A 12,237-nucleotide genomic window follows, 5' to 3' on the forward strand; every position below is an offset into this window, starting at 1 on the left:
ATATTTGGGCCTCGTGCCAAGTTGTTTCGACCCTTAGGGGCTTTTTACTGCTATTCCTCACCATTTTGATTTAATATCTATACTCAGTCATGCTATATTTTACTGATTTCATAACTCAGCCTTATTTACTCCGTTTTGATACTATAAATGATATTTTTGGACTGAGCACCCTATTTTACTATTAGCCCGAGTGGATTGAGAGGTTTCTGACTGAGTGAGGCCAAGGGCCTGTGTTGTGAGGATATCATGGGATTGGGCTGCGCACCGCAGCATGTTGTACTGATTTGTGATGTATGTGAGGCCGATGGCCTAATTTATTTTGTCACAAGATGACTTATTATAGCACTTGGGCTGTAGGAGCCCCTCCGGAGACTGAACACCCCCAGTAAGCGTGGATACCCAGAGTGAGTGATATGATGTTCCCCGAGGGGCTGATCTTGATTCATGTTGTGCCTGAGAGGCTGATTACGTATGACTGTGAGGTAGGCTGAGGGGATGGTTCTAATTGATGTTATGCCCGAGGGGCAGTTTATGATACATGTCTTGCCTGAGGGGCTATTTATGATTTTCATCCATTTTACTCTAAACCTCATTGAATCTCTGTTGAAACTATTAGAAAGACATTTTTCAAAGGGTTTTTTACTGAAAATTGGATTTTTACAAGATGATTTAAAATATATACTGTTTTGGAAACATATTGTACTTACTATGTTGTTATAACGTGGATTATGTGTTTTCTTACTGCTCAGTCTTTATTTACTTTTATTACTTACTAAGTTGGCGTACTCACATTACTCCCTGCATGTGATGAACCGGTCAGTCGTCTCATGAGTTATCACTCCGTTTTTCCCTATTTCTACTTCTTTATGCTTTATTTATCCGTGTTATGTGGTATCGAGTTGGTCGGATCAAATCCGGAATGGATTTGGTAAGGTTTGAGACACTTAGTCTCTAAAAGTAGCTGTAGAGTTAGAAAAGTCAACCGAGAGTTGGCTTATTGGTAAACGACCTCGGAATGCAGATTTTATGGCTTGGATAGCTTCTTTAGGTGATTTGGGACTTAAGAGTGTGTCTGAAATATTTTTGTGATGTCCGACGTAGAATTAAGCTTGAATTGGCGAAAGTTAGTTTTTGGCAATTTCCGGCCGGTAGTGGAAAATAGGCTATCGGGGTCGAAATGGAATTCCGACAGTTGGAACAGGTTCGCAATGTCATTTTGGATATGTCTGCAAAATTTCAGGTCAATCGGAGTTGTTTTGGATAGTTTCGGCATCGTTGGTGGAATTTAGGAATTTCAAAGTTCATAGGCTTGAATTTGATGTGATTTTGGAATTTTGATGTTGTTTTTGGTGTTTCGAAGGCTCGACTAAGTTCAAATGATGTTATGAGACATGTTGGTATATTTGTTGAGATTTCCTAGGGCCTCGGGTGGATCTCGAAAGGTTAACGGATCAATTTAGACTAGAAGAAAAGCTGCTGCATTTTTTAACAGCAGCATGAACAGTAACTTGTGTGAACAGTAACTCGGGTGAACAGTAAAACACGTGAGCAGTATAAATAAACCCTTCGCGACCATTAAACCCTTTTACACTATTTTGAACGGGGAAAGAGCTTTGAGGCGATTTTGAAGAGAGGAAATCATCGTTCTTCATTAAGGTAAGGATTTTGGACCCTAAAACTCGATTATTTGTGATTAAGGAACAAAATATCAGTGTTTAATTCATGAAAATCAGTAGAAAAAGGTGGAGTTAAGGCTTGAGATTATGAGACCTTCTAGGGATGATTTGAGAGGACAATAGAACTTCGATTTTCGAGTTCTTTATATGTACGAACTCGTGCGATGATGAAGAACATTTTGGTATAAAGTTTGTCCAGTTTCAGGACGCGGTCTCGGGGGTCGAGTTTTGACGGATTTTGGGTTTTGCGCTTAAAATCGATATTTTTCAATTGGAATTCATTCGTTTAGCATAATTTGATGATAAAAATCTGAACTTGGTAGATTTGAAGCACTCGGAAGTTGGTTCGAGAGGAAAACGTGTTGCAGAGTAGCTTTTCAGGTTAGTTAGAGGTGAGTAATGATTTTAAATGCTGTTCTGAGGGTATGAAACCCCGGATTATACAACGTTCGGCTGTGTTAAGGTGCCGAACACGCTAGATGACGAGCGTGGGATCGTGCACCATTGGGGATTGTGACTTAGTCCATCCTGAATGACTATTTTTCTGTATATTTGGTAGCTAATTGTTTGATATTATTATACAATGGGCTAAATGCCATATTTGGGTTTCGTGCCAACTGTTTGAATCCTTAGTGGATCGTTAATGATATTTTCCTCACTGTTTGATTTCATACTTGTGCTTAGTCACGCCAGATCTTTCAATGTTTTCAAAACTCAGCTATGTTAATCTGTTTTAGAAACCTTAAATGATGTTTTAAAGATATTTTGAACTGAACTGCATATTTTTACTATTGCCCGAAAGGCTTATGAGATTCTGACTGAGTAAGGCCGAGGGCCTGTATTGTGAGGATACTTTTGGGTCGGGCTGCACGCCGCGGCAGTGATACACTAATTATGATAATGAGGTCGAGGGCCTGAGATTGTACGCCACGAGGTGGCTTGATATTGATATGAGGCCGAGAGCCTGTTTATGATGCCACGAGATGGCTTGATATTGCGTTTGGGCCGTAAGGGGCCTCTCCATGAGTCTGCACACCCCCAGTGAACACGGGTACCCATTGTGATATGAGATATAGCCCGAGGGGCTGATTTGATGTTATTGTGCCCGAGGGGCAGTTCTTATGTATTTACCATTCCTAGTTGTTTTTCATATCTATTGTTGACTGCATAAAAGGTGTTTTTATGAGATTTCATCATTTAATTATGTTACTGATTTTGTTATGCCTCTGATAGCTAAATGTTGTGTTTAACGTGATTTTATATCGTTTAGTCTTCATTTATTCTTATTACTCACTGAGTTGGAAGTACTCACTTTACTCCCTACACCTCTGTGTGCAGATTTGGGCGCTACAGGTCCTGCTACTGAGGGTTTGACAGTCCCACCAGATCTTCGGAGGTTTACTTGGTAGCTATTTGGCGATTCGCAGCCCAGTGCAACCTCCCTCTATCTTTTTTCCTTTAATCGATTCAGTTATTTAGTAGTGGAGTAGACTTTCAAACTAGTAGTATTGTTTTAGATGCTCATGACTGGTGACACCTTGATGTCGGGCCGTGTTGGCTTTTATTTCCGTAAATTATACTGTTAAATGCTTATTTTGGGATTTTATTTCTGATTAAAGACTTAGTAGTTATTATTTTAATTGCTTAAAGTGAATTGGAAGTGAGTCGGCTGGCCTTGTCTTCACGAGAGGTGCCATCATGACCGGGTTGGGCTTAGGGTCGTGACAAGTTGGTATTAGAGCCTAACTTATATAGGTCTCATGAGTCATGAGCAGGTTTAGTAGAGTCTCGTGGATCGGTACGGAGACGTTTGTATTTATCCTCGAGAGGCTGCAGAACCTTTAGGAAAAAATTCCATATTCTTGAAATTCTTGTCGTGCGAATTTGTTGATCCAAGAACTAAACTTTTGTTATTCTATTCTCTCACAGATGGTGAGGACGCATACTACCGGTCATGATGGACGACCACCAGTACCACTAGCTGAAGACACTAGAGGCCGAGGACGCAGTCGAGGTCGTGGTAGGGGTAGAGGTGCAACCCATACAACAGCTGGGGCAACACCTCCAGATCCACTAGCCGCCCCAGTTCAGGATCAGGTCCCGCCTGTAGACTCTCCAGCAGCACCCGCTTAGGCACCAGCTGTGCCCATTGCGATTTCGGGTCTTTAGGAGACTTTGGCCTAGATATTGACCGTATGTATGAGTCTTGATGAGGCGGTCGCAGTTTCTACTACCGCAACCACTTCTCAGGTAGGGGGAGGCTCTCAGACTCCAGTCGCCCGCACACCCGATCAGGTGGTTCAGGGAGTGCAGACACTGGAGGCACATCCAGCTCAGCCGGTTGCAGCTGCTCAAGATTATGTAGTTCCTGCTATGCCAAAGGACAAGCAGCGCAGGTTGGAGAGGTTTGGTAGACTTCAGCCTCCGACCATCAGTGGTGCAGAGGGCGAGGATGCCTAAGGTTTCTTAGATAAGTGTTAGAGGATGCTTTATGCAGCACGTATTCTAGAGACCAGCGGGGTCACTTTCACTACTTATCAGTTTTCTGGAGTTGCCTTCACTTGGTGGGAGGCATTTGAGAGGTATAGGCCTGTTTGTGCAGCACTTCTTACCTGACAGTAGTTCTCCGTTCTCTTTCTGGAGAAGTATGTGCCGCAGTCTCGCAGGGAGCAACTGTGTAGGGAGTTTGAGTGGTTGCGTTAGGGAGAGATGACTATGACGCAGTACGAGATGAGGTTTTCTGAGTTAGCTCATCATGCAATTTGGTTGGTGTGAGCACGTGATTTTTGCCCTACGAGAACTACTCCCAAAAATCCAAAATAAAATAGTTTTGTGTTATTTATGATTTATTTGTATTTTGTCTGTGCATGTTTATTTCTACTTTAATTAAGAAAAATACAAAAATATGTGTTGCATGTGCATTTAGGACTTAATTTTACAATTAGGAATTAATTAAACAATATTTGGATTTGGGAGAATGAAAATCACAAAAATATGTACTTGGCATTTTTTTTTGGCGTTTAATGTCAAATTGTGTGGTTTTATTTTAATTGGTATTTAATTGTGTGTGATGATTGTTATCAGGAATTAATTGGTATTTTTAATTTGGTTTATAGTTAAAGTTAGGATTTTAGTTTTGAAAAATAAATTAAAAAGGGGAAATAAAGGAAAAGAGGAAAAATGAAAAAAAAGGGGAAAAGAAATCGACCATGCCCAAAAACCAGCCCAATTCGACACCCCTGTACCCGGTCCAGTTGATCTGGCAAATGACCGCCCAAACGACGTCGTTTCTGTCACGCTCAGTCTGGACCGTTGATCTCAATCCATCAACGGCCAAGATCATCTCTCCCTTACCCGTTCCTATACCCGCCCCGACCCCGTTACTTCTAAATGACCCCGTTTGGCTTAAGTGAATTAATCTGGACCGTTGGTTCCCATCATCCAACGGCCCAGATTAATCAACTAATTTTTGATATACCAAACACCCCCCCCACTCGTCTCTTTAGAAACCAAAACACACACCACCCCTACCACCGTGCTCTGCCCACCGGAAATCGCATCACGGTGGTTCCGCTGGTCCAAACAGCCCCAAAATTACACCACAGCCTCCCCACGACGTCCTCTTTCCAAATCCCGAATCAGTTTTCTTCGAATCAGTACCATACGCTTCGAATCTTCAATCGAAGATCAGTCCCAAAACCCTAGTTTGTCCGTTTGACCCCAAAGTTACACCACTGAACCACGTAGCTACCCTCGTCCCAAATCCCACCCCAGTTCTGTCTGAATCTTGTTAGAGCCTTTCAAATTTCAAATCGAAGGAAAGCCCTAAAAGAACCAAACTTCAGACTGTGTACGAAGTTAAAAAATTGAGGTTTTAACCGACTTTAGTCGAGTGTTCTTAGTCGAGAACACTCGATTAAGGCCCGTTTTGGCTTCAAATTTTCAAGACGAAGTGTCGACTGAAACGGATTGAGTTTGATCTAAAATTTCGAGGTATTTCTTTTGTTTTCCTTTTTCTTTTGTTGTTGTTTTATTTTGACTGATTAATTCGCCATTTTTGTCAATTAGTTCTTCCTCCTTTTTTGGACCTTTTTCTTGGTCCAGTTTTCTTCTGTTGATTAACATATGTTATAAATAGTTTCGTCGATTAATCCATTCATGTTTGTAGTTTAGTAGTTCTCGTCAAGTTGTTTGGTGTCGATTGTTTTGTTCTCAGCCTCAGGGCTCCATTCAGTATATCCTCAGTGTTCCTACATTTTGTGTTTAAGGTTAATTTAGAACTATGAGTGTTTGCTATCATTATTGGTTCGAATTGCTTCATTTTGTGTAATGTTTGGTTCCCTTTTCTTTGTTGTTCATCATTTTTGCATAGAGTTCAGTTTGTTTGTTGATTCAGTGCGTTTATAGTGATCATTCATTTTGCCTAAGTTTAATTTAGAATTGTGAATATAGTTAGTCATTCTCATGTATCTGTGTCAATCATGGTCTAAAATTTTATCTTGGTAGTTCAATATGATTTTTGTTCGGATTCAATGGTCTTTATTTTTGATGCTATTTGATCTGATCTGAGTTCTAGCTTGAACTGCTGATTGAATTTGATGAGTTGAATTGGTTATAACTGTTGGGGTTGGTACTGATTGCAGGGGGAATTGGGATATGACAGAAATTTCAGGGATATTAGGAGGATAATGTGGGGGGTTTAAAAGTTTGGCAAATGGTCTTGCTAGTGGGCTGTCAGTAAAGAACTTAATTAACCATTAATCTAATGTGTTAGAGGGAACAAAACATAATGGTACGGGAGGTTTAAAAGGAATTGCTTAAAATATGTTGCCCATACCTGCTTGAACTTTAAATAAAGAAAAGACAAGGGTTAATGGGGAACAAAACATACTCTAGTGGAGTTCTAAAGAATATTATGGGCAGAATTAGTTTCTTAATTCTGCCTGAGTGTTCTTACGAGCTGGCAGGGTCAGTGTTTGGATATAAAGAGGGGGATTTTGGACAGAGGAAGGGGGTCTTTTTTTTGAGTCTTTGAGAGAGTCTTCCTTCTTGAATCAGTTTCTGAGAACTAGAACTCATAGAGAGAGTTTGAGGATCAAATTTCTTGAGAGCTTTTAAAGCTGAATTCTTCTACACTTTGAAACCTTAAGAGTTTGAGAGAGTGCTTTAGACAATCAGCTCGCACTGTTACATTGATTTCAAGAGCAGAAATAGTTCAAATCTCTCTGTTCCTATTCTGTGCTTGGATGTTCAGGGCATTTGAAGATAGTTAGTGATTTACTCGAGGGTGCTGGGTATTATCTGATTGCTGAAAGGTGTCCTATGACTGCCTAGTCTAATTTCTAGTAGATTCAGTGTTTTGGTTAAGCTTATTTCTTCCTGGGCTTTGTGACTGTGGTTTGGTCTTGAGCTTGGCCCTGTTTGTTGCTGTTAATTGTCAACCTGCTGGTGTTATTGTTTGTTGTTGCTACTATTGCATTGTTGTGGCGGACCTCTTCTTCTTCCATTGTAACTGATTTCCAGGTACACAACTTGATCTTGGGTAATTGTGAACTGAAATGCGAAGAATGAACCTGTAATTGAAGCATGAGATCATTTGATTTAGTTTTCTGGTTTATGTATCAGAATGTTTGACTTCTTAACGTTATTAAGACCTTTGCTTGAAGTTGTACTAGTTGGATCGAAATTGTTTATGTCCTAATAAACTAAAAACTATTTGTATTAGCATGGAATTTTAATCGTTTTGTCCCAAATGTATATGAGTTATCTTCTGCAGTTTAAGTGTTAGTTGTAATTAGGTTCATTTAAATTGGTAGAATAAGTTGGGGTAGCTTCATCTAGTTGCCTATTATCTTGTGTTGTAAATATGTTTGAAAAAGTAAGCCAACAATAATATAAACCTTTAGTAGTTACCTTTCTTTTCAATTAGCCCTAAAAAGGGATTTTGAGTACCACATTTCATATCTGCTCTAATAACTGGAAGCTGAAGGAAGAAAGTTTAAATTACAAAGCAAAACAAATCCACTGTCTAAATATGTCTGATTAAATGATGAGCACATTTGTGAGCCGTTTCATGGCTTTCCCGGCTGCAAGGGTTCGCCCCCTTAGCCCCGCCTGTGCGGCTGATTCCGCCCCATCTAGCTTGGGCCCGTCCTAGGCCCAATACCATGCATTTAATAAGAACCCTTGTTCATCGCCTGGATTGGGTTCCTTTAGGCCCAAAAGTTGAAATGGCATTTGGTCAACTAGTATTTAACTGATAGACTATGGGATTTCTTAATAACAATTAATTAGGATCTTTGTCTTATTTTTAGAGACAAACAAAAAATAGGAAATCATAGTCGCTTCTAGGCTGGCCTTCTAAACAATAAATGAGATGAGCCTTGCCGGACAAAGTACATAATTTGCGGGGCCCTCGTTAAATTTATATGTTAAAACACTTAGATTTCGGGACGGGCCGTTTAGTGAATTTCACGGCTTTCCCCAAAATAATAATGCGTTAGTCTCTTTAGGCGCGTATTTTAATAACGTTACCTCCCTGAACTCAGGTGCACATTTATGCGACCCAAATCCAAATCTCAACAAAGTCGGAATATGTAAAAAACGACGAGTGCATTTATGTGGCGCAGTTTGAGACGCATTTTCACGATGTTGCAATTCTCTTTTAAAATAATAGTAATAAAAGCGGTAAAAAGTTAAAATTCGCACATAGGTTCAGCATGTATAAAATCAGATAAATAAGCCGAATATGACTGTCGAGCGACCGTGCTAGATCCACGGAACCCGGGAATACCTAACACCTTCTCCCAGGTTAACAGAATTCCTTATCCAGATTTCTGGTGCGCGGACTATAATACAGAGTCATTTTTTTCCTCGATTCGGGATTCAACCGGTGACTTGGGACACCATAAATCTCCCAAGTGGCGACTCTGAATCTTTAAATAAAAATCCCGTTTCGATTGTCCTTTAATTGGAAAAATTCCCTTACCCTCTTACGCCCTTTCGGGTGTAGGTAAAAAGGAGGTGTGACAGCTCTGGCGACTCTGCTGGGGACAATACCCAGAATTTCTGGTTCAGGGTTCAAGAATTCGAGCTTGGAATAATTGTTATCATTTGACTTTACTTATTATCTGATTTTATTACATGTTTTGGTTTAAATATGCAAAATGTTGCTTTTACCGCTTTGATATTATCTGAACTGTATATAAACTGTTACGAAACCCTTCTCTTCTCATCTTCGGGGATGTGCTCGCTGGTCGAGACTCCCTATTCTGTTAGTGTCATACCTTGAAATAAGAAAGAGGCTCGGACAAGTTACTAAGCCGGATGGCCTTTTGGTTCCCGGTACGTAGCCCCCTCCTCGACTCGAGTTGTCCGCTCGGGTACACAGTCTAGAACAAATACCCAGGTTATAAACCTAGAATAACTCAGCTTCATGCCGGATCCCTAGTAGGGCTGTGCATTTGGATCGGATATCCGAAATCCGATCCGATCCGCTGAAATTCGGATTTCGGATTTCAGATTTCGGATTTCGGATATTTGGATCGGATTCGGATTTGATTTATTAAAATTTCGGATTTTCGGATTGGATTCGGATTTGTATAGTTTAAACCCGATCCGATCCGAAATCCGAATTTATTAAGGGAAATATAATTCTAATTTTATTTTTAGGGTTAGGTGCATTAGGACATTAGGTCTTATTTCATTCATCCTCCGTGCCTCTGTCTGTGGTCCTCAGACTCAGTCCTCACAGCTCTCAACCTGAGTTCTTTCTCACGCCATGGCAGCAAATACCTCAACCTGAGTTCTCACGCCTCAGACTCAGTCCTCACTGCTCACTTCCCGGCTTCAGTCTTCACTCTTCACGCCTCGCAAGTCACACCCAGAGACTGCAGTTCTGGTGCTGCTCACTTCAGTCTTCACGTGACGCCTCAAACTGCTCCCTCCTGCTCGTCGCTTCCTCTATCTGTTCTCTGTGTTCCGGCGACCGCACTGGTAACTGATATCTGGTAAGACACTAAGAATTGATGAAATTGTTAAGAAAGACACTAGGGTTAGGTCTCTTTGTTCTCTTTTATTTCTTGGATAAAATTGATGAAATAAATTTGGGGTTTCAGTTTCACTCTTGATTTTCTTATACAGAAATAGACCATGCCATACTATACTACTATTTTGAATCCGATTTTAATTTTAATTTTTTGTTTTGTTTCATAGATGGAAGATGAGGTAGAGATGGTGAATAAAGTTCAAGCCATTGTAAAATGTGGTGAAAGTGGTGCTTCAAATGATTCCACAAGCAACGTCGAATGTGATTCTGGTTCAAAGAAAAGAAAAATCATGAAAGAAAGATCAGTGGCTTGGCGACACTTCAGTAAGTTCACTGATGACGACGGTGTTAAAAAAGCGAAATGCAAGTACTGTCCAGAAGAATATGTAGCTAACACCAAAAACAGTGGTACAAGCAATTTGCTATCACATCTTCTCAAGTGTCCGAACAATCCCCACAAGCCGGAGACAAGCCAGACAAAATTAGCTTTTCAACCGAAAGGTCAAACAGGTGATGTCTCACTTATCCCTTGGAAATTTGATCAAGAGGCATGTAGGAGGGCTTTAGCTCGTATGATAATTATAGATGAACAACCCTTCATTTCTGTTGAAAAGGATGGATTTAGAGACTTCGTGAGAGCTCTTCAACCTTTATTTCATATTCCATCTCGTACTACTATGACTAGAGATTGTTTTGAGATTTACCATGATGAAAAACTTGCTTTGAAGTCAATTTTTAAAGAATCAAAACAGAGAATTTGTATTACGACTGATACATGGACATCAATTCAAAGAATTAACTATATGTGTGTTACAGCACATTACATTGACAAGAATTGGAATTTGCATAAAAAGATATTAAATTTTTGTCCAATTACTAGTCACAAAGGTCAAGATTTAGCTAGTGGTGTTGCTAAGTGTTTACTTGAATGGGGGGTGGATAAAGTATTTACTGTGACAGTTGATAATGCAAGTTCTAACGATGTCATGGTTAAAGAATTATCCAAACAATTTACTAGATGGAACACTAACTTGATGGAAGGTAAGCATGTTCATGTTAGATGTATGGCTCACATCATCAATCTAGTTGTTCAAGATGGGTTGAGAGAAGGGAGTGTGTCTGTGGAACGAATAAGACAAGCTGTTAGGTACATTAGACAATCTCCAGCAAGATGGAAGAAGTTTAAAGAATGTTGTGATCTAGATAGGATAACTTCTAAAAAATCATTGTGCTTGGATGTTCCTACTAGGTGGAACTCCACATATTTGATGTTGAAGGTTGCTACAGTTTATGAGGAAGCCTTTACAAAATATTGTGATATTGATTATGGTTTGATGTCATGTATTTCTAACTGTATTTGTGAGGATGGACAGCCTGCAGGTCCACTTTTAAGTACTGATTGGGATAGTGTAAGACGTATTGTGAAGTTTCTTGAAATATTTTATGAACTCACCTTGAAGGTATCAGGTACACTTTATATTACGTCTAATGTGCACTTTCTTGAGATATGTGTTGTTGGTTCTTCTTTGAAAGAGTTGATGCAAAGTGAAGATGCTACCTTGAAAGAAATGGCAAATAATATGAAAGCGAAGTTTGATAAGTATTGGGGGGATCCACAAAAGATGAACAAAATGATTTTTATTTCATGTGTGTTCGATCCACGCCACAAGTTTCAATCTCTTTCGTTTGCTCTTGCTTCCATGTTTGGAGAAACAATAGGTGTGAAAATACAAATTGAGGTGAAGACATATATGGAATCTTTGTTCAATGTGTATGCAAAAAAGAATGGTGGTACTTCTGGTTCATTTCCATATTCTCCATCTTCCGGTTCATGTCCATCTTCTCCATCTTCCCCTGGTTCATGTCCATCTTCTCCAACTTCATCTACTTCTTCATCATCGCTTTCAAAATTCATGTTAGATTTAAAGAAGCATAAGAAGGGTGAAGGAATTGATTCTAAAACAGAGTTAGATAAATATTTGGGTGAAGATGTTGAGGAAGACTTTGAAAATTTTAAAATTCTGGGGTGGTGGAAGTTGAATTCACCTAGATTTCCCGCACTTGCTGAGATGGCACGTGATGTGCTAGCCATTCCTATTTCTAGTGTTGCCTCAGAATCAGCATTTAGTACCGGTGGACGCATACTTGATCCATTTAGGAGTTCATTGACACCTAGATTGGTTCAAGCTCTTGTGTGTGTCCAAGATTGGCTTCGGAATGAATCAACAACTCCGGTTAAAATTGAAGAAGATTTAGATAATCTTGAACAACTTGAAGCGGGTAAGACTATCTTATTTCTTCTATTACTTTACTTGTGTTTAATGTATACTTATGTTATGTTTCTTTAGATTATTTTTAAACTAATTTATTCTATTACTATCTTATTCTACAGACTTGATTAATACCGGAAGAGAGCCTTGCATCGTCGACATATAAAAGGTACGAGTTCGTGGCATGTTAAAAGTTTTCTTAAGCCTTCTAATAAATTGAACCAAGCTACTGCATTTAGCCTTC

The 12,237-nt window shown here is 39.6% G+C and overlaps 1 protein-coding gene across 1 annotated transcript; it reads left to right on the plus strand.

Annotated features, from left to right (window-relative positions):
• Positions 1–3,875: 3,875 nt before the first annotated feature.
• On the plus strand, positions 3,876–12,007 carry LOC138889824 (zinc finger BED domain-containing protein RICESLEEPER 1-like). The gene is made up of 4 exons (XM_070173159.1): positions 3,876–4,086; positions 4,174–4,268; positions 9,891–11,917; positions 12,001–12,007. The coding sequence occupies exons 1-4, from the start codon at positions 3,876–3,878 to the stop codon at positions 12,005–12,007; spliced, it is 2,340 nt and encodes a 779-aa protein (XP_070029260.1).
• Positions 12,008–12,237: the final 230 nt, after the last annotated feature.

Source organism: Nicotiana sylvestris, chromosome 4 (genome assembly GCF_000393655.2).
Source record: "Nicotiana sylvestris chromosome 4, ASM39365v2, whole genome shotgun sequence".
NCBI lineage: Eukaryota > Viridiplantae > Streptophyta > Magnoliopsida > Solanales > Solanaceae > Nicotiana > Nicotiana sylvestris.

Excerpts from the sequence above, each read along its gene's own strand:
- LOC138889824 (XM_070173159.1), top strand. The coding sequence starts at position 3,876 with ATGAGTCTTGATGAGGCGGTCGCAGTTTCTACTACCGCAACCACTTCT. Across the intron at positions 4,087-4,173 it reads GCGCAGGTTGGAGAGGTTTG|CACGTATTCTAGAGACCAGC; the intron begins GTAGACTTCAGC and ends TGCTTTATGCAG. Across the intron at positions 4,269-9,890 it reads CATTTGAGAGGTATAGGCCT|ATGGAAGATGAGGTAGAGAT; the intron begins GTTTGTGCAGCA and ends TTTGTTTCATAG.